General features: G+C 47.6%; 1 protein-coding gene, 1 long non-coding RNA gene and 1 other non-coding gene across 3 annotated transcripts; 2 read left to right on the plus strand and 1 right to left on the minus strand.

Moving 5' to 3' along the window:
* Nucleotides 1–7,482: 7,482 nt before the first annotated feature.
* On the plus strand, nucleotides 7,483–7,608 carry LOC117203293 (U6atac minor spliceosomal RNA). Its single transcript, XR_004485991.1, has one exon. It is a non-coding gene; the product is annotated as a U6atac minor spliceosomal RNA (small nuclear RNA).
* Nucleotides 7,609–12,706: 5,098 nt separating this feature from the next.
* RHOB (ras homolog family member B) lies at nucleotides 12,707–15,178 on the minus strand. The gene has a single exon (XM_004274853.4). The coding sequence runs from the start codon at nucleotides 14,783–14,785 to the stop codon at nucleotides 14,195–14,197; it is 591 nt and encodes a 196-aa protein (XP_004274901.1). The 5' UTR covers nucleotides 14,786–15,178; the 3' UTR covers nucleotides 12,707–14,194.
* Nucleotides 15,179–15,415: 237 nt separating this feature from the next.
* On the plus strand, nucleotides 15,416–18,094 carry LOC117203239 (uncharacterized). Its single transcript, XR_004485928.2, has 3 exons — nucleotides 15,416–16,316; nucleotides 17,032–17,052; nucleotides 17,900–18,094. It is a non-coding gene; the product is annotated as an uncharacterized LOC117203239 (long non-coding RNA).
* Nucleotides 18,095–27,586: the final 9,492 nt, after the last annotated feature.

Below are 27,586 nucleotides of genomic sequence, written 5' to 3' on the forward strand. Positions count from 1 at the left end.
GGGACCATCTGTACTCATAAAATCCACTGAGGTTATACTGCCAATGGACTGAAAACATAGCATGCCCTGCTCCAGCAACTGCTCAGATCTTTAACTGTGAATGTTTAGTTAATAACTAAAATATCTTAAGAAACATGTTGGAGAGAGAGCAGGGGCCTGGGGGGTTGGAGGGGACCAGGGTTCTTACTTCTGCTCCTAATGAGCTGTGTGACCTTGGGCAGCCCCCCACACTCCATGGACCTCAGTTTTCCATCTTTAAAATGAAGGGGTTGGGGCTTCCCTGGTGGCGCAGTGGTTGAGGGTCCGCCTGCCGATGCTGCCGATACAGGGGACGTGGGTTCATGCCCCGGTCTGGGAAGATCCCACATGCCGGGGAGCGGCTGGGCCCGTGAGCCATGGCCGCTGAGCCTGCGCATCCGGAGCCTGTGCTCTGCAACGGGAGAGGCCACAACAGTGAGAGGCCCGCGTACAGCAAAAAAAAAAAAAAAAAAAAAAAAAATGAAGGGATTGGACTGAATAACCTGTGGTCTCCCTCCCACTTCTGGCAGTGTATAGAAATTTAAGGGACTTCCCCGGTGGTCCAGTGGCAAAGGATCCACCTTCCAATGCAGGGGACTCCGGTTGGATCCCTGGTCAGGAAACCAGGATCCCGAATGCCGCGGGGCAATTAAGCCCCCAAGCCGCAGCTAGAGAAAAGCCCGTGTGCCTCAACTAAGACCCGAAGCAGCCAAATAAATAAATAATTTTTTTTAATTTTAAAAAAAGGAAATTTAAAACAATAGTAACTTACGGGAAAAAATCTTAATTCTAGTAACGGCATTGACTTTGAAATTGTAAAAATCTACCTTCACAATCTTTGTTTTCTTTTCATGAACTTGAATTCCCATTTTTCTGTTTTCTAAGTAGCAAACGTTAAGAAGTACTCTGGGGCAAATTTAAACGTCTGGCATGCACCTGTCCTGTTAGTGAGCCTTGACTACAGCCAGAAAAGTTCATGATAAAACAATGCCAGGGACACACACTCATGACTGCTCACTGGACAACCAGAGCATATCTGGAAACTCACCAAAGCAGCCTTTCAGGGACGTCATGAACCTGCTGGTTCCATTCCGGGCCCTGCCCCACAGCAGCAGGAGACAGTGGGCAACAGGGGCTGGGCAGCTTGGGTATGGCTCTTGGGATCCCCTTTTCAAAGCCCAGTCACCCTAACTGTCTTGTGTTCTAGGGACAGAGGGTGGCTTTTCTCAGGATCAAGTGTGACTCTACCAGTGGCCAGCTCATCCCGCTAGACCACCAGGTACGGATCCCTGGGACAGAAGGTGCTCATCCTGTGAAACTCTGCCACCACGTGCCTTATAACCATGACAACTCGGTGGTGTCCCTAAGAGAAATGAGCAGGGCTCTGGGCATTGCAGGAGGGCTCCAGCCCAGCAAGAATCAAAGACCTTGAACGAGAGGGAGAGAAAAATCACCCCCACCCTGAGATGGTGCTCCAGTTGTCCGTAAACTCATTCTTAGCTAGAAGATTCCTTGGATTCACCCCTAAAGAGCTGGAAAGTGATACTCTGGGGGTGCCACTCAATGTCCTCCAACCCAGGAGGCAAAATGCCCCAAATTCCTTGAAAGGGTAGGGTGGGGAGTTCCTGTTAGAACCCTACTGGTGAGGCCACTGTTTATGAAGTGTACCATAAAAGGGTCCGACTGGTAGGGAGAGAGTCCTCCCCATGGCAGTGACAGCACAATGGACTGACAGGAGGTGTGAGTCACTGGCTGTGGCTGCTCTGCCACTCCCTGAGGTCACTTCAGGGCAGATGGAACAAAACAACAGCAACAGCTGCAGATTCGGACCAGGCAGAAAAGAGGAGACAGCACCTGAACGGCTGCCCAGAGCCCCCGTGAGCTGCCCAGAGTCCACAGGGCAAGTCAGTTTGCCAGGTGAGTGCCCAGAGCCAAAGAGTCTTCCTTGCTTCCGCCAGCCCAGGCTATGGATTGATAGTATCTCCTTCTGTGGACAGAATCGGCTACATAACTTGTGGATCCAATGCAAAATTAAAACAGGGGCTCCCTGTTCAAAAATTGAGAATTTCGAGATGGCAACAGCATCACATTATCTAAGATCAGGGCTCCTCTGAGCGCTGGCTCTGTGTGACTGCACAGGTCATGTGCCATGACGCCAGCGCTTTCTGCAGGGATGTTCTGATTCTGTGTATTTCCTATTGGAGTTCACCTTCATAGTCTGAGGACAAGTTAATCGTCAACACCATTTCTATCTGCTTTAAGAAAACTAAACTATAATAACTAAAGTGCCTCCAATCCGTGAATATTTATTGAGCACCTACTTCGTGCCAGGCACCCAGCAGTGAGCAAAGGCCGTGCCCGCGTGGCGCTCACATTCTAGCAGGGGAAGAAGCATCTTGCTTCCGTCCCTCCCCAGACCTTTCAGACATGGCTGGCAGGCCAGCGGACTCTGAGCTATCTCCTTCATGAACCAACCGCTGGGGCAGAAAGCCATACAGTTCAATATTAAATTGTTCCTTGAATTCTTTGCACATGTGCTATTTTTGCCTCCCCAGTAGGGCCACAAGCTCTTTGTCTTACACGAAAGGTCCTCATGCAGTCCGTCATTCAACAAATGTTTACTCAGCACCTGTGCCAGGCCCAGGTCTATATGCCCAGGATACAAGTCATTATAAGTAAGACACGGTCCCCATACTCTAGGAGATCCCATCGAAAATGAATGAGAGGGACTTCCCTGGTGGTCCAGTGGCTAAGACTCCATGCTCCCAATGCAGTGGGTCCGGGTTCGATCCCTGGTCAGGGAACTAGATCCCACATGCCGCAACTAAAGATCCCACACGCAGCAACGGAGATCCCACGTGCTGCAGTGAAGACCCAGTGCAACCAAATAAATAAATAAATAAAAATAAAATAAAATAAAATAAAACGGATAAGAAATGGTAGGAAAGGAACAATGTGTTTTGAGCAGAAGAGGAAGATAGAGGAAGTCAGGGAAGGCAGATGACGTCTGAGCCCTGCTTTGAAGACTTAGTGGGAACAAAACTCAGGCTTGTCTCTTCATGGGGACCTCTGCAAGGAGCACCCCTAGCTAACGCCCCTCATCCTGTTCTTCTCCAGCACCTGGGAGCATCTTCAGCAGGCCTTGCCTCCTGAGAGCTCCGCAATCTGATACTTGAATTCCCTCTATGACATTTTGAACTGGGGTCATCCAGCTGCGGCAAGAACATGTTCAGTGATGCAGAGTTCATGACCTTTGACTCATGTTCTGACCGCTATAGTATCTTTCTTTCTTTTGAGCCAAAATCTGCCCCTTGAACGTCTCCTGTTGGTTCTTCCCTTGAAGCCCCACATAGACTGGACCAATCAACTCGTTCACCCACCAGACCGTCCGTGTCCCAGCCAGCATGCTAGGCATGGTCTCGGCCCTCCAGGGCTCACAGTCTTCTGGTGGCTTCTGGAATACGATGGTAAGTGTTGGGATAAGGGGAAGGCAAGGCACTGGAGAGCATGTAGGTGGGCTATCCCACCCAGTCTTGAGAGGTCAAGGGAAGGCTTCCCCAAGGAAGTGATATTTACCGCAAAGCCTACAGAGCAAACCTGTCTAGGCCCCAGAGGCACAGAGCAGCCACTACCCACGAGAAATGGAAAGACAATTACCCTTTAAATACCACGTTTATTCCCAAGACACAAATAATAGAGGATTCTAATTTTGGCAGCCCTGCCCTCTATTCTGTTTATTGAAATACTCGGATGGTGAAGGAAGCACTACCACAGAGAGCTCCTAGAGATGGGAATTTCGCCCGGGGCTCGCCCAGGCCTGGCACACAGTAGGTGTACAAACCATGTGTGTGGAATGGACCAGGCGGCCTTTGGGTGATTTCCCCCACCTGGTCCTGACGCTCTCCAGCCAGCTTTGCTGTGAAAGGCTGGTGAAGCCAGGGTAAGGGCAAAGACACAAGGGGACGACAGGGTGGGCACCAGACCTTCGTTCTGGGAAGCAGGGAAAGGAGGGTGCGGCTTCCCACCTTCCTCCTCCCACCAGCTCTGGGCCCAGAAGCATGAGCTAGATCAAGATGGGGTTTATCACTTGAAGGTACAGCAGCTGTGTTTGAGAAGCGGCAGGAGGTCTCCCCCAGAGAGGAAGCCCAGCTCTCCTTGCGGAAGAGCTCTCGAGGGTCCTAGCCCCGAGCCCGGAGCCCATCCTACTGCTCTCACCCCAAGCCTGCTGCCTCAGCTCGCTCGTTAGCTTAGCAGCCTTCACCAGCCACGCACACAGGCAGGTCGCAGGGCCCATTATGATGGGGGGACCATACTAATTAGCAGGGATCAGGGGTCCAGATGTGAGCTGGATCAAATCCCACATGTAGATCTTTATCCTGTCTGCCCTTGTGAGGGAGCCCTCAAAATTTTTCATCAGGGCCTGACCCCATTCCTGGTAGCCCTAACTGGTTGAGTTTCTCGCTCTCTGATTCCTGGACTGCCAGGGTCTGATGGGCCATCCCATCATATGGGCTAGTCTAGCGCCCTTCAGAAAGCGAGTTCAGATCCAGTGTCAGTCCTGCCTCCTTGAACTCAGATGGCATTTCAGCCTTTGGCCTACTGACCAAGGAGGGGCCTCACAAATCTTAGTGTGGTTTGAAGAGGGTGCGCCATGAGCCAGCTCATCCCGATGGCTGCTTCCAGCCCAGTCTCTGAAATTAGACCTTGCTTCCACAAATGACAAGGCAAGTGACCATCCCTGACATCGCCTTCTACCACTGACTGCCAGAGTGCAACCTCCCCAGGCCTGGGGGTCACCAGACCACAAACCTCCAGATTTGGCCCAGACTCCTCAGAACCTGGAAGTTGGCACAGCTGAGCCGATTTAAGCATCTATTTCCAAGTCACCTGGAGAAAACCTGCCAAAGTGAGATGGGAACAAACAAGTCTCCGTTCAGCAACCAGCCCTCCCCAGGACACTAACCCAGATCCCATCAAGGTCAGGCATTACCAGGAACTCAAGTTCAAGGTCAGCTTTCTGAAAAAGCCAAAAGATGGGAAGGGTGAACAGGGAGCGATTCATATTTGAATGGGAATTTCCATGCTGTACCCCTCCTCCTGTACTTCTATCCCTGACGATACAATTTTTGTTGTTGTTCTTATTTAATGAGAAAGTAAAAAAACAAACAAAATTGGAGCTAACTCTGAACAAAGGCCTCTGCTCCAGCCTAATCCCGCAGTCTAATTAAGCTGGGCTCCTACCTCCGTGCCAGGAGAACCAGTTTGCCCAGACTTAAAGCACTTACTGTACCAGCTCACTTGTGGTAAGCTTGGTAAAACTCCCACAGAAATAAAGCTGTGGGCTCTTGCTGTCAGAGGCGCTGTGATCAGATGATCAAGTCTCCTCATTTCTTTGTTTTCCCTTTCATGGTGGGGTGTGGGGTCTGCCGGTTTTGCTGAGCTGCATAACAGGCAGGGACTCTCTTTCTCGGGTTACAAATGCAACAGCTGAGCCCTGGGTCTTGCACGCACAGATCATGGCTGGATCTTTCTAGCATACGTTTCTCCATCACTTAGAGGTTGTCAGCATTTTTCCTGGTATTTGCTTCGCCTGGAGAAATTGCTGATTCTCCTTCACTCTGTGGCCACGTCAGCAAGGGGAGGGTGTGCAGGCTCTGCTGGGCTCTGCGCCCTGTCCACCCTGCTCCTCCCTATGTGTCACTGGGCCAACAGACTGGTATAGTGCCCGTACAACCTCTGCTGAGGACACATGAGCACCGTGCTCCTAGGAAGAAAGCCTGCTGCTCCCCAGACCCCATAGCCTTCCCTTTGGCACTCAGATGGCTCAGATTCTACCACCACATCCTCTGGGACCGGCACACTGCGCACTTCTTCCCTGAGTGCGAAATTCATCCTATGCAACCCTGAGAATCTCCAGTTTATCAAGGACCCTCTGAACTCGAGCTTTTATTCAGTAACTTAGTAGTTACTAAGTACCTACCACGTGTCAGACCCCGCGCTGGATGCTAGGGCTTTAAAAATGAGTATAATGTGATACCCTGAGGAGCTTATAGTTGAAAAAGCCCCTGACAAACAAAAGAGTGGTTATTACTATACGCTCATTTATCCAGTAAAGTTTAATCCACCTCTACTTGTGCTTAAGGTGCTAAGATGAGTCCAACAGAGGGAAGGGAATCAAGATTTATTGAGGACTTAGAATGAGCTGGGTCTGTGCTGAGTACTTGGTTTGATCTTGTTTAATCTTCAGAATTATTTCCATTGTACAAATAAAGAAGCTAAGGCAGTGGAGAGTAAAAATAATTGGATCAAGAATGTCCAGACAGTGAAGGAGAGAGTGAGGGCTGCTGCCTGTAAGCCTTGATTTTCCCACCACGCACACTGCCTTTACTGCAGGTGACAAAGATGAACAATACAGGGGGAGAAGTGACGTGACAGAACGGGGGACACATCTGCACTGCTCCACCCCTGTTCCTTTTTCTTGAGGTCTCCGGCAAACTCCCAGAGCTGCAATTTCTTCCCACACCCGTGATTTCTTCCCACACCCAGCTGAGGATGAGAGGGTTACACTCACCCAGAGTCGGGCCTCTTCTGCACCCCACTCATGGTAGTGCTGGGCCTTCTGAATTCCCTCGGCTAACTGGTGAGACAGCTTACTAGTTGGTCACTAGGTCATGGACGGAGGTTGGATCCTATCAGCCTGCTAGAGAACTCGTGGCATTTTAAGCCCCATTAGTACTCTTTTTCCCTTTGAATTGTTTATGCCTTCACTGCATTTCAGATTTGTTCTTTCAGATTTGGCAGGTAACCAACTATACAGTCTGTAATTTCTACCATTACCCATGAAGTAAAAACTTTGAACAATTCTCCCTTGGCACAGATAAGAACAGCTTCAGAGATCCCGGGCTGGCTCGTTTATGTTCGTGTTTTCTTATGCGTGTAGGCTGGGTCTCCATTTGGCCTACAGTGCTCGACTTTCTAGGAGGAAATCTGTAGCCACAAAATTGCTCAACCAAGAGGAAGAGGATGGATGGACAGAACGTCCCATTTACAGAGCCAGCCTGGTTATGCGACCAGATCTCACACTTTCCCATATTTGGCCGCTACGGACAAGTGTGTATTTTACAAGTGACTTTTTTTAGCACTCACATAAATAATACTTTTTATTCTGTCAGAGTCCCATTTATAAGCTCTCCAGAATTAAATAGCACATGCATTCCTGCACTCCTCTTAGGTGCCTCCAGAAGGTTTCGATTGTTTATCCAAAGGTTAAACAAGTTCTGGAATCAAATGAAATCAATCATTAACAAAGTAATGAGAAACTTGCTTCTGGGAACATTTGTTTCTTCCCTTTTCAGGATTGAAGGGAGAAGAAAAATAGCTCCAAATGACAGCCAGAGGACAGAGGTCACACAGAGTGATAAAAACCCAAAGCCTAGTTGCAGAGCCCTTAGAATTGTGCTTTCAGTGTTGTATGAAAGGAGAGAAGGTTAGAACTCCCCTTGACAAGGATGGAAGAGGCCCTTGGGACTGACAACACACATACGATTAAGGCACTGCCACCTACTTTGTGGCATCTAACTACTGCTTTGTGAATTGGGAGATTGGGATTGACATACATACACTATTGATACTATGTATAAAATACATAACTAATGAGAACCTGCTGAAGAACACAGGGAACTTTACACAATGCTCTGTGGTGACCTAAATGGGAAGGAAATCCAAAAACGAGGGGATCTGTGTCTACGTAGAGCAGGTACGCTTTGCTGGACAGTAGAAACTAACACAACATTGTAAAGCAACTCTACTCCGATAAAAATTAAAAAAAATATATATATATAAAGAGATCCTGAAAAGAAAGAAAAATAGAAGAAAAGAATTGTGTGTTTGGATCATGGTTTCTAAAATGAAAAACATGGCCAATTGTGCCAGGCTCCCAACCCAGAAGCCAAAACTGCCCAGCTTCCTCTGATGCTCGAAGCTCAGCCCCGGCATCCACAAACCGCTGAGCACTGCTAGTCCCCCAGGTGACCCTGCAGAGGGTGGCCTGCGGCCCCAGACATGTGCTTTCACTGCCTGCTCATCTCAGGATCACTGGGAGGACTTCCCCAGAGATCTCTCCGGGCCTGAGTACCTTGTGATTTCGGCAGGGGTGGGGTCCAGAGAAGGCTTTCCCTCAGCTGGTGTTGTCAGCGCCCAAAGCCTGGCCTCACAGGAGCACTTTCTTAACTTCCCTGGACTCAGCCCCTGCACCAAAAACAGCTGGTTACTTGTCATTGCTGTGTCACACGTAGCTCATGTCAAAACAGAGTGATTTACCTGCTTGATTCCACGCATGCGGTATCGGAGGACTGTTGGACCCTCCATGCAGCCCAGTCTTTTTTTTTTTTTTTTTTTTTTGCGGTACACAGGCCTCTCACTGCTGTGGCCTCTCCTGTTGCGGAGCACAGGCTCCGGACGCGCAGGCTCAGCGGCCATGGCTCACGGGCCCAGCCGCTCCGCGGCATGTGGGATCTTCCTGGACCGGGGCGCGAACCCGTGTCCCATGCATCGGCAGGCAGACTCTCAACCACTGCGCCACCAGGGAAGCCCCTCACTGATCTTTGACCTCTGGTTTTCCCCTCTCCATCCAATCCATCCTCCACACTGCATTCAGGGTGATTTTTCTCAAATCATCATCCCACCACATATGTAAGTTTGTTGTGCTGGAGCCAGACTGCCTGGGTTTCCAAATCCATATGAGTTTTGTGACCCTGAGCAAGTTATCCAACCTCTTACGGCTCAGTTTCCTCATCAGTAATTGAGAATAATAGCACTGACCTCAAAGTCATCATGGACGATTGTGGTAGGCAGCTTCGAAAATGGCTCCAACGACCCCACCTTCTGCCATGAATGCCCTTGGGTAATGCCCTCCCATTGAGTGTGGGCTGGACCCCGTTACTTGCTTCTAATAAAAAGAATACAACAAAAGCAATGGGATGTTACTTCCAAGATTAAGTTAGGAAAGATTTTGACTTCTGCCTTGCCCACACTGTCTCTCTCTGGCTCTTCTCTCTCGTTTGCTGTGATGAAGCAAGCTTCCATGTTGGACTGCCCAACGGAGAGGCCCACGTGGCAAGGAGCTCAAAGGAGGCCTTGGCCAGTGAGGAACTGAATCCTACCAGCAACCATATGAGAGGGCTGGGGAGCAGACCCTTCCCCAGTCAAGCCTGGAGATCGATCGAGCCACAGCCAACACCTTGACTACAGTTTCAGGAGAGACCCTGAGCCAGAGGACTCAGCTAAGGGGTGCCTGGATTCCTGACTCACAGAAATGGTGAAGAAATAAATGTTCTAAACCACTAAGTTTGGGGATAATTTGTTAGACAATGATAGATAATTAATACACACATAAAACAATACAGATGAAGAGCTTAGAACAGTGCCTGATGCCTACATTAGCTATTGTCATCATCATCATTATTATTACTTGTGCAGACACACATAGAGATTGAAAGCTCTGTGAGGGGAGGGACCATGCCTGCCTATTTGTCTACTGAGTCCCAAGCTCCTAGCACAGTGCCAGGCACAGAGTCCTTTAGTCAACAATAAATATTTGGAAGGAATGAACTGGGGTCCTCTAGCCAGCTCTTACCTCCCAGCCCAGGAAAGGGGCTGCTGAGAGTTGAAGGAGCTGCCTGAGTACCCACTTTCTCCCCCCAGCTAGAAGATGGACCAAGTAAAGTGGCTAAGGTCTGTCCCCCAACAAGCTGGAGTACGAGGTCCCTTTGTGGTGTCACAGCCTCCTTGAGCCCAGGCTGCATGTTTCCCAGGAACAGTTATCACAAAGCTAGCCCTGTGTCTGCCCCCCATCCCTGGGAGGCACAGAGAAAACAATGAAACCGTCATCACCAACCTTCTCTCCCGGCCTGTGTGTGAACAGGGAGGGCCGGGGAGAGGCTGTTTGACTTGGCTGGGTAACATCATTTTTCTTGACTGAAGAAATGTATACCAGAAGGGCTACAAGTAGAAGGTAGTTCTCACCCAAGAGAGCTTTATTCCCCAGAGGCCAGGCCCCACAGTAATATAAAGAAGCTGTATCTTTCATCTGCACATCGCCCACTCCTGCTTTAAGACTTAGGTCAAATGTCTCCTCTTCCATGACACCCTCCCCACCTTCCCCTGGGCTCCTGTTGTGCCCTGGGCCTAACGCCCCCATTTGAGCATGCTCAGTGGATGCATTCCCAGAACTGCCTGGCCCACCAGGGCAAGGATTGTGTCCTGTTTGCTTTTGTATCCCTTGTCTCAGCAGAGCAGAGTGCTGTTGCGTTCTGAATTCGGAATGGCAGAAAGAAATCTCTAGAAGGGCATTAAACTCCCTGTTGCACAAGAATGTGGAGAAGAGAAGATAGGGGTTATGTATGGGTCATCCTGGGAGGGAAATTCTCTGAAAGTGCTGTGCTCTTTAAGGTAGGGCAGTCGGGACTACGGGGCACTACACCCTCAGCCTCGGGAATGTGATTTACTTTCCTGCTGAAATGACCTCCCTCCTCTGTGCAATGACATGAACTCTCCTTTATTCTAAGCCAGTGGTTCTCGAAGTGTGGTCCCCAGACCAGCAGCATCAGCATCACTTGGTCCCCACCCCGGACATACTGATCAGAGACTCTGGAAGATAGGCCCAGCCATCTGTGTTTTAACCAGCCCTCCATGTGATTCTAATGCACGCTTAAGTTTGAAAACCACTGTTCTAAGTACGCTGAAACACATGTGAAAAAGACCCTAGAAATACAGTCCAGATTGATTTCAAATTAAGATTAAACAAGAACCCAAGCCAATGCCCCTTGCTACGAAATGCCCAGGATCAATGAAACACCCCACTATTCTCCACGAAACCATTCAACAGGCAATTAAATGAACTCAGCACATTTATTTTAAATGTGCAAAATGAATTTTCATATCCTAAGAGTAACACCAGATGTTTTACCTCTTTTTTCCTAATTGATTTTCCAGCCTACAGCAATTCGTCTTTATATTTTCCAGTTGGATCTAATGCAGCAAGAAGAGTGTGTTCCGGCAGGATTATTAAATGCCATGCATTTTAAAACAAGCATAACCCAGGCTGCCATGTGTCACCTGGCTTGTTGTCTTCCTAAAATTAAAAAAAAAAAAAAAAAAGGCAGCTATAGGTACCAGGCAGATTTGAGCAGGCAGGAAACCCAGAAAAGGCCCTTTCGGGGGCTGGGACTCCAGGCTCTTGGCTGGTTGCAAAGCTGAGTACTGGGCATTGAGCCCAAGCTTGAGCTCTTCACAGAGTCCTGCACTCCCTGGTACCAAAGGATTTGCAAGCTGTAAAACTTGCAAATCAACATTTTGTTTTTCTGTGGAAATTTTTGCCTTTGAAAGAAGAAAAAGTACGCTGAGGGCTAGAGGTGAGTGAGGCCAGGAGCTGAGGAAAGGATGAGGCAGTGGCTTAGAGAAGCCAACCTGGGTGGACCCTCTCCTTGCTCTGTGCCTGGAGCTGCCCAGACAATTCCCCTCTGTCAGCCAATGAGCCTGGCTGTGCAGGAGGCCCTGTTAATGTTTTGTTTTGTTTTGTTTTGTTTTTTAAGTGGGTGAAAAGTCACCAGCAACCAGGCTTGCCTCACTCAACAAAAGCTCTTGGGAGTCTAGGGAAAGACAGGGAAACAGAAGCCTCAAGTTTTAAAGCAAAGGGCTTCAAAAGGGGCCTTCTCTGCTTCTGCCTGGAGGAGGTGAGCTGGTGGGGGCGGGGGTGGGGGAGGGGGGCGGGGGTGGGCAGTGGCAGCAGGCAACTAAGGGCTAGAAACCCAGAAAGTGTTGATTCCAAAAACAAAAACCACGTCTTTGGTAGTTGGGAGAGGTTGGCAGTATCTGCTACCTTTCCTCGAAGCTGCTGAGGCTGGCAGATTTGAGCCATCATACCTGTAGCGGGATTTTAATACGGTCTCTGAAGATAAATCTGCCTGTCTGGTTCTGGGACCCACTGCAGCAGGCTAACTGTCTGAAATTAGAGCTCATCAAGATTCCACGTCAAAGTGTGCCTGCCCCAACTTTCAATAACAGTCACCCAAAGCCTCGTGTTCTGTCTGTAATGCGGCCACTCCTGGCATTTAGAATAAAGCATTTTAGGCTACATATAGACCTTCAGATGAATCTTCAACGATAGAAGAATCAGCTTCTGATCTGGGCTCTCCCCAACTTCCACCCAGGAGCTCAGGCCAGAGATAAGACCCTACAATCGTGGGGTTATTGTGTAACCCCACGAGGATCTGAAGGGAACCCAGGAACCAGTCTTTTGGACAGAGAGCCTGGTCCCACACTGGTGATTAACAACAACAACAAAAAAGTCATCTAAATTTTAAATGCACAAATGACACCTTTCCAAGTTTCAAAGAATAGGCAGCAAAGGCCCCATAATGGACTTCGACACAAGTGCTTAAGACATACAAACAGTACATGTTAGGTCAAAGGTTTGGGCACTGGGTGCCGGGGTAACCTCCGGGACTGGGACGGGAGGAACCTGGTCCCCCATGGCCACGCAACCCCACACGTCCTCGAAGGGATTTCATCCCCATTTCTTACAAACACTATGAGGGAAACTGAGTTGGTGGGAACTCCACTGCAGAATTCTGCCCTTGCCCCCAAATTCACAAGAATATTTTTACACATTATTAAACCACAAGAGCCATTTTATAAATGTCATCATCATAGTCTTTTAATATTTTACATAAAAAAACTGTATACACAGCTTATAGAACTTTTATGTAAACATCATAAGCTCACCACTTTGTCATTTGTCAGTTTATTTAAAAAATAAAAAACAAGACAACAATTTAGTAGAAGTACCACTGGATGGGGAAGGGAGGGGGAGAAAAGAGACACTAGGGGCAGGTTTACTCTCTGTACAGAGATGCAGAGAAAATTTCACACAGCTTTAGAGACTGACTTGTGGGGGTAAAAAAAAAAAGGTTTTAGATAGGCTCTAACACTTGTTACTGCCCTTTCTCAAAAGAGTGCGCATACCTGCACAAATAAAATCGCAAAACAGAACAGTGTTGCCACTTTTTTCAAAAGAAAAAAAATTAGTGGTTTCTTTTTCTTCTCCTTTTTTTTAAAAGTCATCATTTTTTTAAAAACGTCAGAAGTAGATGAGGTTACAGTGTACAAGTGTGGTCAGAATGCTACTGTCTTATGCAAATGACAAGTGCATTAAATGTCAAACAATGAAACAATTGTGCAAAGAATTCTTCCACCCCCCCCAAAAAAAACCACCCAAGTTTTAGCCTTTAAATAAATCAAATAACATCAGTTTCTTGGACTGAACGATTTTCACTTGTAGGACAGGCACAAAGTTCGCTTATGGCAAAAACGACCTGCAGCACACTTTCCCTCCTCCTGCCTGTGTCTGGTGAGGGGGTTCGCGGGGGGGGGGGGGGGGGGCGGCTGGCCCGCAGGAGCCATGAGTCTAGAAGCTGTGTCCTCTCATCCCCAAGTCGGCTGCAAACGTCTTCCCAGGGTTTGGAAAGATGGCCAAGTCTTGTTCGTGCTGGGATGGACGCCTGACCCAGGCTGGGCCGGAGCTGTTCCAGCGCCCCGTCACTCCACCCCCCACCACCATTAAATAACACCATCCTACCTCCGAAAATAAAATTATATCTATATTTATATAACACCCCATCCTCCCCAGCCCTCCCCTCCCGCAGTTCCCGAGGTCTATGTTACAGACAGGGGATAGCAGGCGCTCGCTGGTTATGGACGAACATCTGATGGGGCGCGGCCGCACCCCGGTGCCAAGCTTGTCTCCGGGAGGCAGAGGCGGGCATGGGGTGAAAACCCGGCGGCGGGGAGTCGAACATACACACAGCCACACACTCTGAAGAGGCTTGACTCTTCTCTAAAGGGTGGTCAGGGGACCCTTGGCACTCAGCGGGGCGGCCAGGCCTGTGCAACACAGCCGGACGCACAGATACTTGGAAAGCAGGCGCCCGGTGCCTACCACGCGGATTCCCGGCGCCAGAGCCTGAGCCGCCGGGCCACGTCGGCCGGGGCTGAAGGCAGACACCAGGCAGTCCGGTGGGGTCCTTGGGCACGCGGGTCTCCCCTTCCCCGGGCTCGTGGGGGCTGGGCCCGGGAGGGGGAGGCGCGCCGGCAGGGGAAGGCGGGGCGGGCGCGGCCCTCATAGCACCTTGCAGCAGTTGATGCAGCCGTTCTGGGAGCCGTAGCGCTTCTGCAGCGCGGCGCGCGTGGCCGTCTCGAAGACCTCGCGCACGCCCTCCTTGGTCTTGGCCGAGCACTCGAGGTAGTCGTAGGCTTGGATGCGCACGGCCATGGCGCGGCCGTCATCCGTGCGCACCGGTTCCTGCTTCATGCGCGCCAGCTCTGTGCGGACGTGCTCGTCGCTGCGTAGGTCTTTCTTGTTGGCCACCAGGATGATGGGCACATTAGGGCAGAAGTGCTTCACCTCGGGCACCCACTTCTCGGGGATGTTCTCCAGCGAATCCGGGCTGTCCACCGAGAAGCACATGAGGATCACGTCGGTGTCCGGGTAGGAGAGTGGCCGCAGGCGGTCGTAGTCCTCCTGGCCCGCCGTGTCCCACAGCGCCAGCTCCACCTGCTTGCCGTCCACCTCGATGTCGGCCACATAGTTCTCGAAGACGGTGGGCACGTACACCTCGGGGAACTCGTCCTTACTGAACACGATCAGCAGGCACGTCTTGCCGCACGCGCCGTCGCCCACCACCACCAGCTTCTTACGTATGGCCGCCATGAGCGGGCCGGGCCCGGGCAGCAGGAGGGGGCCCGCGAGCGCCTCGCTGCCGTCCCGCTCGCCGCTCACTGCTCACCTCGGGCTGCGCGCTAGGGGAAAGGGTTGCTAGCTGCACCCAGGCCCCGGGGTGGCGCGTTCTCTCGCTGTGCTCGGGCTGCCGCGGCGGGGTAGGTGGGGGCGCCGGGGCATAGGGCGCGCCGTGCGTCTCCGCGCTGCTCCGGAGCGGTGGCCGCTCGCCTCGTCCCGGGCCTGGGGTCGGCGCCTTTGTGCGCAAAAAGTGGCTAGAGCAGCGGACCCGGCCTAGCTCCCTCCCGGGTCTCTCTAGGCCTCAGCAAATGTACAAGAGAACACTCGAGTGCAGCCAGACTGCGGTGGCAGATGCGGGCTGCGGCCCCAGCGCCCACTATTTAAAGAGTTCGGCGACTTTCTTAATATAGCCGCCCAATGGGAAGCAAGCCGACTGAGCTCATCGCTGCGGAGCTTGGCTCTGATTGGCCGTCCGCTGCAGCCCAGGGGCGGGGCCGGGCGAGCTTGATTGACGGCCCAGACCGCCGGGCTGGGAGAGGCGGCGACTGGGCAGTCAACGCCGCGGCGGCTGGCCCTGCGGGGCTCGGGCGGCACCTGGGTTCCCGTCTTCGCCGCAGCTTGTGCGCGCGAAGCGGGAGGGCTGGAGCTAGCTGCCCGGAGCCCGCGGAGCCTGGACGAGCGGTTCCGAGAGAGGCGGCACTTTGCGGGCCGTTGATGACTCCCTCCCACTCAAAATTGCCCTCTTGCTTCTCAAACTCCCAGCGGGTGGTCGGACCTGTGGGGGAGGGAGCGGCTCCTTTAATGTGGTTTTGTTTTTAAATACACACACACGCACACGCACACACACAGAGACACTCATATACACACACACACGTTTGATTCCAAGCAAGGCTGTCGGGGTTTTTTGTTTTTAATTCAGAAGCGGCCCCTCCCTTGGTCGAGACCGCCGCCCCCATCCCTCCACCCGGTACTCGCCCTGAGCCCTGGGTTTGGATCTCCGAGAGGGTGGCTGTAAGTTGGGTAGGCCTGGGCCCAGCCTCTGGCTCTAACAAGTCCTGCCTCCTACCCCCTTCTCGGCACCCAGCCTAGGTCCCTAGGTGAAGATTGGGGGAAGGGGGGGCAGTGAAAAGCGAAGGTCGAGGCTGGTTGCAGAACTTCAGGTCCACTTGGAGGAAGTTACCAGGCAGAAAAAGGCAGACTCAGCCCTGGTTTGGCAGGATTAATTAGGATCCTGGTCATAAGGTAGAGAACTGTCTGGAGTAAATAGTACAATAAAATCCAGCCACCCCACACCCCATTGGGCAAGAATAGGCTGCGGCCCCAGGGAGTGGGAGGAGAAACTTGCAGGCTGGGACACAGCAAATCAGTGTGTGGTGGGGTGCTAGATCCCCAGTCTTCTGCTCCCACCAGGACTTAATTCATCTATTCCTTGAATTCTGCAGGAGATGACACCTATGTCTGAGCTAGAAGAACCTAAGCCAATGGATCTCAATGGACAGAAGAGGTGGGAAGGGGGAGGGAGGGAGGGAGGATCTCCCAGGAAGGAGGAACAGCTTGAACAAAAGCAGAGATGTGGGAAAGAGTAGGACAAGTTCTAGGAACAGGGAATATCTTAGTGTGGCTGCCCTCGGTGGAGAGAGAGAGAGGTGAAACTCAGGATGGAGGCCAGTCATGGAGGAACCAACTACTCAGGTTGGGCCATATCTATTCTGGAGGCCGTGGGATGCTTACTGGGTTTTCAGAAAGGAGAGACCCACTACATCATGATGAGGTTATTGCCTCATATTTTTGCCTCCCCCTCTGACTGGAAGCTGTTGGAGGGCCTGGATTCTGTCTTATCTCAGCATCTTGAAGCCCTAGCATAATGCCTGACCCTATGCAAGAATCAGTAAACGACTGTGGAGAATTCGCCTAAATGCTCAGGAACTCAGTTGGAACTTTCTGGAGTCTCTTACCTCAGACTCCAGAATGCTTTACCAACCATCCACCCAAACCCGGGCAGCCAGCTGTAGCTGAGCCATGGTGTTTTCACACATGATTCATATGTTGAGATGTAGGTCCCCAAATGGATGCCGCAGATATAATCAGGTCAAATACGACATTAGTGCCACTAACCCCCAGAGCCCATCCTCATTCAAGTGACCAAAACTGCTTCCCTCACATTGGATTATCTACACTACAATGCCTAATGTTTTTGTTTTTTTGATTTTGTTTTTCAGATCTAAGGAACTGAACTGTCAGTAAGTAAATAATTTCTCCAAGTGGAATCCCATGGGAGAAAGGAAGGGTTTTTTTTTTTTTCTTTTTTTTTTTGGATCATTTGTTTAGGGCTCCAATCTAGCAACTTTTTCTTTTCTTTTAATTTCAGTTTGCCTGTTAGAAAAATCTAAATTTTTCTTCCTTTAATCAAAACCTTTTATAGCTGTATTGTTAACACTGCTTTCCTTTATCTTAATATAGCTTGGGAATCTTGGCTATGTCCTTAAGCTTCAAATATTAAGAAAGTATCAAACAATTAAAGTTTTGTACCATGTATTTTTTTTAAAACTGGAATACAAAGAATCAGGAAGAGGGATTCAATTCACTCATTTCCTGACTCTCAGACATATTATATGAGGTGTTCCAAGCTTGAATCTCAATATTGCAGTAATTTCTAAAAATATTCAGTTGGTAAATTATTCCAAAGTAAACAAGTAGAAAAATCCGTATTCTGCAGCAGCTTCTTTTCATGGTCTTCATTTTCATGTCCAGGATCCTTTGACAAGCTCTGTGAAGACTGGCTACTTCAAATACTGTACCACTCACGGGATAAACTCTCCCAAACTAGGGGATGTGCCTAATGGCCTCCTCACTGCCGCTGCTCTCCCATCACAATACACTGGCAAACGGCAAGGATAAAACTGACTTGTCAAGGAGAGCAAATCATTTTAATAGTTAACTTTAGTAACCTATAGATTCATTGTATGACAGATACCCACACTAATGAGAGAGGGAAGTTATCCTTCAGACAAAAGGGAGATGTTAATCTACCTCCAATCTTCCTTCAGCCTTATTTATTTGGCCTTTTTTGTCCACTGCCTCCTACAGATCTCCTGTAAATCACCCCCCAACTCTTCGGAGACAAGACCAGCCAGAGACTGGAGTGTTCATTAGATTTTAGTGCCATCTTGTGGCAATATTTACAGGGTTTTTTTTAACATATATATATATATATATATATATATATAATTATATTTAAATATTTTCTATATATTTTATATATATGATTATATAAAAACTTATCTAGCCAAAAAGCATGCATTTTATGACTATTTTTATTTTAAGATGTTTCACAGGATGTAAAACCCCTATTTGTTTCACAAGCAGCTTCTTTAGAAATTCTTCACATATATATATATTTGTACACACATAGAACTTCTTTCATATACACTTAAAAATTAATTAATTCCTTCCTAGTTAAATAGTAACTTCTAAAAGAGATTAGAAGAGATAACAGCTGTGGAATCTTACTAATTTATATAACAATGGACTTTCTTTTAACCTAATTACAGAAATTTGTAATTACAGAAAGTTGTAAAACAACTTGAACTGCAAAAATCATCTGCTTTCTTCCCCCCAGTTAAGAAAGCCATTATTGGATAATCTGGTATAACTGGAAGTAATAATAATTCACTTACCAATAAGCATTTACTGGAAACCAGCAATACCATAGACATTCCTGACACTCATTCAATTTTTAAATTATTTCTAATTTGAGCAAGTAGTTTAGGGTCTCTAGGAAAATTGTCAACCTTCCTTCTCAATGCGATGAGTTTTAAAAAGGGAAAGCCTCTTCTAGGCCTAACCATACTATTTCATATGGAAAAACAGAAGTGGTCCCATATGGTCCGTTTGGGCCCATTCAGCCATGAGTTACATAGCTGAGCCTTCAAACTGCTTTCTGGGGTCTTCAAGCTATAAGTAACAGCAATTCAAACACCCCTCCCCTGTTCCAAGATTGTGACCCAGTTTGACCCAGGCCTAAGACAGAGAGGCTGTGCTCACAGGAGAATCACCATAGCTAGAATGTTAAACTTTGGAATGTAGGCATTGACCTCTGATCAGACTCCCTGTCTGTCCAGCCCAGGGTCATGCTAAGGGGAATTGGCAGTGGGCAACAGGGCCTAGCTCCTGAGCACTCTAAAATTGCACCATCCAATCCAGTAACCGATAGCCATGTGTAAAATCCTGCTGATACCACTAAAGAACCATTTTCAATGTTATATAATTTTAATAAATTTAAATTTAAAAGCTGATATTCATGGTAGAGGAAAAGGGAAATGTTGGTCAAAGAGTATAAACTTCCAGTTAGAAGATGAATAAGTTCTAAGGATCTAATGTCTAGCATGGTGATTTTAGTTAATAATACTATATTATATACTTGACAGTTGCCAAGAGAGTAGTTCCTAAATGTTCTCAGCACAGGTTGGGGATTCTCTGGTGGTGCAGTGGTTAAGGCTCTGAGCTCCCAATGCAGGGAACTTGGGTTCAATCCCAGGTCAGGGAACTAGATCCCACATGTGTGCCACAACTAAGAGTTTGCATGCCACAACTAAGGAGCTGGCAAGCCACAACTAAGACCCAGTGCAATCAAATAAAAATAAATATTAAAAAAAAAGAAATGGTAATGATGTGATGTGATGGAGGTGTTAGCTATTGCTATAGTGGTAATCGTTTTGCAATATGTAAGTGTATCAAATCAACACCACTGTTGTACACCTTAAACCTATACAATGTTATATGTCAATTATATCTCAATAAAGCTGGAGAAATAATTGATTCAATACTGATATGGCACTCAGAAAACTATAAAACACTGTTGAAAAAAATCAAAGATGACATAAACAGATGGAGAAATATACCATTTTCTTGGATGGGAAGAATCAATGTTGTGAAAATGACTATACTACCCAAAGCAATCTACAGATTCAATGCAATCCCTATCAAACTACCAATGGCATTCTTCACAGAATTAGAACAAAAAATTTTACATTTCGTATGGAAACACAAAAGACCCCGAATAGCCAAAGCAATCTTGAGAAAGAAAAACAGAGCTGGAGGAATCAGGCTCCCTGACTTCAAACTATACCACAAAACTACAGTAATCAAGACAGTATGGTATTGGCACAAAAACAGAAATACAGATCAATGGTACAGGATAGAATGCCCAGAGATAAACCCACACACATATGGTCACCTAATTTACGACAAAGTAGGCAAGAACGCACAGTGGAGAAAAGATAGTCTCTTCAATAAGTGGTGCTGGGAAAACTGGACAGCTATGTGTAAAAGGATGAAATTAGAACACTACCTAACACCATACACAAAAATAAACTCCAAATGGATTAAAGACCTAAATGTAAGACCAGACACTATAAAACTCTTAGAGGAAAACATAGGAAAAGCACTCTTTGACATAAACCAAGCAAGATCTTTTTTGATCCATCTCCTAGAGAAATGGAAGTAAAAAGAAAAATAAACAAATGGGACTTAATTAAACTTAAAAGCTTTTGCACAGCAAAAGAAACCATAAACAAGATGAAAAGACAACCCTCAGAATGGGAGAGAATATTTGCAAATGAAATAATGGACTAAGGATTAATCTCCAAAATATACAGACAGCTCATGGAGCTCAATATCAAAAAGACAAACAATCCAATTAAAAAAATGGGCAGAAAACCTAAATAGACATTTCACCAAGGAAGACGTACAGATGGCTAAGAGGCACATGAAAAGATGGCTCAACATCTCTAGTTATTGGAGAGATGCAAATCAAAACTGCAATGAGCTATCACCTCACACTGGTCAGAATGGCCATTATCAAAAAATCTAGAAACAACAAATGTTGGAAAGGGTGTGGTGAAAAGGGAACCCTCCTGCACTGTTGGTGGGAATGTAGATTGATACAACCACTATGGAAAACAGTATGGAGGTTCCTTAAAAACTAAAAATAGAACTACCATATGACCCAGCAATCCCACTACTGGGCATATACCCTGAGAAAGCCATAATTCAAAAAGAGTCATGTACCACAATGTTCATTGCAGCTCTATTTACAATAGCCAGGACATGGAAGCAACCTAAATGTCCATTGACAGGCGAATGGATAAAGAAGATGTGGCACATATATACAATGGAATATTACTCAGCCATAAAAAGAAACGAAATTGAGTTATTTGCAGTGAGGTGGATGGACCTAGAGTCTGTCATACAGAGTGAGGTGACTCAGAGAAAAGCATATACTGTATGCTAACGCATATATATGCAATCTTAAGAAAAAAATGGTACTGATGAACCTAGTTGCAGGGCAGGAACAGAGACATAGACCTAGAGAATGGACTTGAGGACACGGGATAGGAGGGGGAAGCTGGGGCGAAGTGAGAGTAGCATCGACATATATACACTACCAAATGTAAAATAGCTAGTGGGAAGCAGCATCATAGCACGGGGAGATCAGCTTGGTGTTTGCGACCACCTAGAGGGGTGGGATAGGGAGGATGGGAGGAAGGCTCAAGAAGGAGGGGATTTGGGGACATATGTATGCCTATGGCTGATTCACTTTGTTGTACAACAGGAACTAACACAGTATTGTGAAGCAATTATCCTCCAATAAAGACCTATTAAAAAAAATACTGATATGGACCACCAAAAAGTTTTTTAAATAAAAAATTAATAAAAACTGATATTCGATTCAGTTATTGGGAAATGTTTATGTATGTTTGAAGCAACTTGAGTATATGAAGCTACTTTTTCTTACCGGAAATTTTTTGAAATGTAAATACAGATTGAGCATCTTTGATGAAAATTTAGCATCTGAATTGAGATGTGCTGTAACTGTACAATAAACACTAGAATTTAAAGGCTTAGATTGAAAAACATGTAATATAGTCCACGAAATATTTTTATATTAATTACATGTTGACATGATATTTTGGATATAGTGAATTTTTTTTAAATATGAGATTTAATATGTTAGATATATTTGGATATATAATTCAAATAAATTTTACCTTTTTCTGTTTGCTACTGTGACAACTAGAACATTTTAAATTACATATGTAGGTTACATTGCATTTCTCTTGGATAGTACCGCTCTAAGATGTCTACAAGCTCAGGTGGCTTCCTGGCAACTCCCTCCCTCACCGCCCTTTTGGGGAGTCACCTTTATATGAACCCCCTGGATCCCCTTAATCTTCCTGAGGGGGTTAGAGGTAGGATTTCCGTTTGTTTGTTCTAAACTCACTGCTGGATTTCAGACAGGCTCAGACACTTAGATAAACAGTGTGGTTTGGGGCCATCTGGGACCTCCCTGTCCACTTTCCATCACTGCTTTCCAGGCCAGACACCTCTAGGAATTTTCATCTGTCCCCCTAAACAGCAGCCCCCTCCCTAGTCTGTCCAGCTCTCACCCCAGCACTAGGCGATGTTTTCTTGAACAGGTGAGGCTATTTGGGCCTTTTTGCACGCGTCTTATTTTCCTTTCCAGAAAAGGGAATCAACATCTAGTCCTTGTCTGATTCTGGTAGAAAAATGGGAGGTGTAGATTGTTTTCTGGAACTCTCATATCAACCTCAATTCTCTCAATTCAATTCAGTAAATGCAGATTGAAAGGAGAGTGGATGGGAAGGTGAAGACACAAAAGATAAGTAAGCTTAGGACTAACAGGTAGTGAAGTCTTGTCCCTCCCGCACCATGGGAGAAGACCTCACTAATATGTAAATGAAGGATGGAGTCAGCTTCACACTGGTGTTCACGGCTGAGCAAGGCTTTGGGTAAGCAGTAGGATTTTTCCAGAAGAGGTGCCCATTTGCACCATGTGAAACATTTACTGCGTGTATTATGTGGAGAAATGTTCCAATCAGAGCCATTTGTTGAGAGGGAGAAGTAGGAAAATGTTCCTCTTTCCACGCCTGAGTTTGTCTGAAGACATTGCAGGGTGAGGTTTGTCTCACCCTGAGGAATGGGAAGGCAGAAAGGAAAGAGGAAGGTCACAAGAACTCACCCTTACATAAGTGTTCTTACAAAATCCACCCCAGCAATGCTTGCTGTTTCTGTGACAGACGCTGAAATTTCACACAGATTTGTTAACTTCCCCAAAGCTACCGGAAAGTGATGGGGAGATGTAGTAAGCAGAAGAGAGAGAGCCTCGTACCCGGAACCTGGAAACTTACTTTTTAGGTCTTCCAATTCCTAGCTGTACAGCCTTGGGCAAATCAACCTCTCCAGGTCTCAGTTCCCCCATCTGTAAAATGAGAGAGAGAACTCAGAGGTTGGAAACTCAAATGTCCACAGGGGTCCTGCAGTTAACTGTGTGTGAGACATAATGGCAGTGGTGGAAACTGTGGGGAACCAGAGAACATGCCCTATCTAAGCAATAAAAGTTCCGAATTTAAAAACCAACTACTGGGCTTCCCTGGTGGCGCAGTGATTGAAAGTCCGCCTGCCAAGGCAGGGGACGCGGGTTCGTGCCCCAGTCCGGGAAGATCCCACATGCCGCAGAGCGGCTGGGCCCGTGAGCCATGGCCGCTGAACCTGCGCGTCCAAAGCCTGTGCTCCGCAACGGGAGAGGCCACAACAGTGAGAGGCCCGTGTACCGCAAAAAAAAAAAAAAAACCAACTACTGTGCTGTCCAAAAAAGGCACAAACAGAACAGGTTGGATTTGGCCAGGCAGAAAAGTCTGTGGCCCCTGACTAGATGAATTTCATTTTTTACAGATCAAGAGAGCTCACCTGTAGAAAATAATATTGTTAATCCTTTCATAAACTGAAAAAATAATTTTATAAAACAAAAAATCCTTTTTCTTGAATTTTATTTTTCAAAACTTTCTTTTATTTGAGTTACTTATACCGAGGTCCGAAAGATGAAATATTCCAAAGGATGGGAACTAGAGAAACATAGTCTTAAGTAAGAATAAGTTATTCTCGGACTTCCCTGGTGGCGCAGTGGTTAAGAATCTGCCTGCCAATGAGGGTTCGAGCCCTGGTCCGGGAAGGTCCCACATGCCACGGAGCAGCTAAGCCCGTGGGCCACAACTACTGAGCCTGTGCTCTAGAGCCCGCGAGCCACAGCTACCGAGCCTGCGTGCCACAACTACTGAAGCCCGCACCCTAGAGCCCATGCTCCGCAACAAGAGAAGCCACCACAATGAGAATCCCGCACACCGCAACGAAGAGTAGCCTCCACTCACCACAACTAGAGAAAGCCCACGCACAGCAATGAAGACCCAACGCAGCCAAAAATAAATAACTAAATTTATTAAAAACAGAAAAAGGAATAAGTTGTTCTCACAGCTACCTCAGGGTTAGCATTGAGCAGGGTGGGAGATGTTACACCCTTATGTCAGTCCAGAGGGCAATAACACCAAGATTTTTTCTCTTCCCATTTTTTTTTAGTCTTGAAAGCAAATGATCTAATCAAAGTATTTATACAGGGATGGATGATTCACTCCTTTTATTCTCTGATGATGTCAGAATTTTGCAATAGGGAGGAGTTGAATACACAATGGGTTTCCACACTCCAGTGTGTTATCACTGAAGATGGCTCTGTGACTATTTATAGCACGAGACAGAGCCTCTATTAGGAGCCACTGCTCAGGACCAGGCAATCTAGGGAGCAGACGTCACAGTCGTGGGGAGACTATGAAGGATACAGTTCACCCCACCATTCCAGGACCTCTGCTTCTGCTCCAGCCACACAGGATGGTGGAACATGGCTCAGCAAAAAAGACTGTTCTTCATGAGGGTCCTCAATCAGAAAGGAGAACACTGAAAAGTCTCTCTTTTCCACAATTCTCACATGGAACTGTTTCATCTCTGGAAAGTGGAGTTGTGTGATTTCTGATCAGCTTGGTCACAATGTATGTTTAAGAAAGAAGTTGATGCATTTGTAGCTTGGAAATCTCAGTGATATGCCTAGGAAATCCACTCACGCATTCATTCATCCATTAATTCCACTAACATGTGTTAGGTGCCTCCTGTATGCCTCGGTATAGGGCTAGCTGCCATGCTTTAAGGCACTCAAGGACCTGACATAGTTGGCGTCTCACAGCTGTTGAACTTCCTATGTCTAAACTGAGGTAGGGACAGGGCTTAAACCAGGCAGATATGAAAGAGGTAATGACAGTTGCTGCTCTCATTCAATCATTTATTCTGCAGACATACTCTGTGCCAGGGAGCAATTTGACAGAGTCCCAGCCCTCAGAGCAGCTTCAGTCCATAAATACAAGTGGCAATACAGTACAATAATCATAACAAACTATTTCAATCTAGTGTGGTGAGTGCCATAAATGGGTAGGCACAGGGGAGGGGCCAGAGTAGGCTTGAAGGAAGAGCTATGTTGGTACTTTGGTGGCCCTCAATAAACCACACACCCCCAGTATTCATCTCCTTGTGTGGTCCCTTCCCATGATGAGTCTGAGCTTGACCATGTGACTAGCTTAAGCCAATGGAACATCAGCAAGAATGATGCAAGCTACAGCTTGATAAGTACTTGCATATTGGGGCTTGCCCTTTTGGAGTGCTTCTTCCTGGAACCCGGCTGCCATGCTTTATGGAAACTCAATTAGCCAAGTGGAGAAACCCAAATGGAAAAGAATTGGGTCCCTGGCCAATAGCCACAGCTAAACTACAAGCCGGTGGCCAGCACCAACCCTTCTTAACATTCCAGCCAACACCATGGGAAAGAGAAGAACTGCTTGAGTCAACCCACAGAATCATAAGAAATAATACATTGTTGCTGTCTTAAGCCACTATGTTTCAGCGTGGTTTGTTCCACAGGAATGGATAACCAAACAGGCTGTCCTGATGGCTGCATACAAGTTAGCCAGACCAAGAAAGGAAAAGAAGGGCCTTCTAGAGTATGGAGGCATGAGATAGCATAGCATATTCAGGTACTAGATAGATCCGTATGGCGGGAATGTGGGGTATACGGTGGAGAGAAGCAGGGGCTGGAACTGAGGAGGCTGGCCAGGCCCAGATAAGAGCATCTGAGGATGGGCCGGGAATCCCCAAGGCGACGATTCACTAAGAGGACTCACAGGACTCAGTGGGTAGCTGTACTCACAGCTGTGATTTATTAGAACAACAGGAGGCAAAACAAGGTCAGCAAAGGGAAGGCACATGAGGCGAAGTCAGGGGACAGCAGGTGCAGGGGAAATTGTTCTTGAGAGTATGCAGTCAGAGTCCTCTCCCAGGGAACCACACAGGACACACCTACTTCCCCCAGCAATGAGTTATGACAACGCGCATAAAACACTGCCAACCAAAGAAGCTCCTTAGAGACTCAGGGCCGGGGATTTTTACTGGGAGCTGTGATGGTTAATTTTTTTTTTTTTTTTTTTTTTTTTGCGGTACGCGGGCCTCTCACAGTCGCGGCCCCTCCCACTGCGGAGCACAGGCTCCGGACGCGCAGGCTCAGTGGCCATGGCTCACGGGCCCAGCCGCTCCGCGGCATGTGGGATCTTCCCGGACCGGGGCACGAACCCGTGTCCCCTGCAGCGGCAGGCGGACTCGCAACCACTGCGCCACCAGGGAAGCCCGGTTAACTTTTTATGTCAACTTGGCCAGGCTACCATGCCCAGTTTGGTCAAACACCAGTCTAGATGTTGCTGGTGAAGGTATTTTTTAGAAGAGATTAGCATATAAATCAGTGGACTTTGAGTAAAGCTGATTATTCTCCATAATATCGATGGGCTTCATGCACACAGTTGAAGACCTTAAGAACAGAGACTGCGATTTCCGTAAGAAGGTACTAGACACTTTAGGTACTCCTAAAGACTGCAGCGTAGACATCCTGCCTGTCGCCCTGAGAATTTGGGCTCAAATGCCTCAACATCAACTCTGAATTTCCAGCCTGCCAGACTCCCCTACAGAGTTCAAACATGCCAACCCCACACCTGCATGAGCCAATTCCTTAAAATGAATCGCTTGCCCCCTCTCCATAAATATATCCTATTGGTTCTGTTTCTCTAGAGGACTCTGACTAATACAGGGCTGACCCCAGAGGCACCCTCTGCCTGGCACGTACCCAAATTCCAGACTCCTAGAAGGAAAGCAGGGGTTCAACATGAATCGTATTGGCTGTTTCTACAGACAGTTTAGGAACAGGGAGCCACTCTTCTCAGTTAATGTGTAGGAACCCCCCCACCCCCGACTCGAAATCTCTGTTCCCAGATGCCAGACAAGGGCCAGCCTGGTAAACAGGCCTTTTTAAGGATAAGCAGTCAGACCTAACTCCTTTCCGTATGGAAAGTAAGTAGCTTATACTGTCGACAATAAAAAGTCTTTGAATTTTTTTTTTGGCCGTGCCACGTGGCTTGTGGGATCATGGTACCCTGACCAGAGGTTGAACCCATGCCCCCTGCATTGGAAGCATGGAGTCTTAACCACTGGACCGCCAGGGAAGTCCCTGAGTTTTTTTTTTTTTAATGTAAATATGTTATTCCATTAGAGATTTTTAAAGCGTGGGTGGCATGTTATGTTCTGTGTCATAAGGCCGTGCTAACTGCATATGGGAGCCAGCCCAAGTAGGGGAAGTAGAGAAGCAGGCTTCGGATGAGGAGGCCCCTCTGGTCATCCAGGCAGAGTAAGGATGGAGTAGAAGGGGGAGGTTTGGGAAAACAACAGGACCTGTGAGAGGTGTCACTTCCCAGTCTGTCACCTCCTCTCCCGGTCAGTGGGAGCCTTGGAGAAAGGCCTTCTGCAGGTGAGGTTGCCATGTGCACTCTGTCTAGTCCC

Source organism: Orcinus orca, chromosome 13 (assembly GCF_937001465.1).
Source record: "Orcinus orca chromosome 13, mOrcOrc1.1, whole genome shotgun sequence".
NCBI lineage: Eukaryota > Metazoa > Chordata > Mammalia > Artiodactyla > Delphinidae > Orcinus > Orcinus orca.

Bases quoted from the DNA above. Each gene is read 5' to 3' on its own strand.
- RHOB (XM_004274853.4), bottom strand. From the start codon at position 14,785: ATGGCGGCCATACGTAAGAAGCTGGTGGTGGTGGGCGACGGCGCGTGC.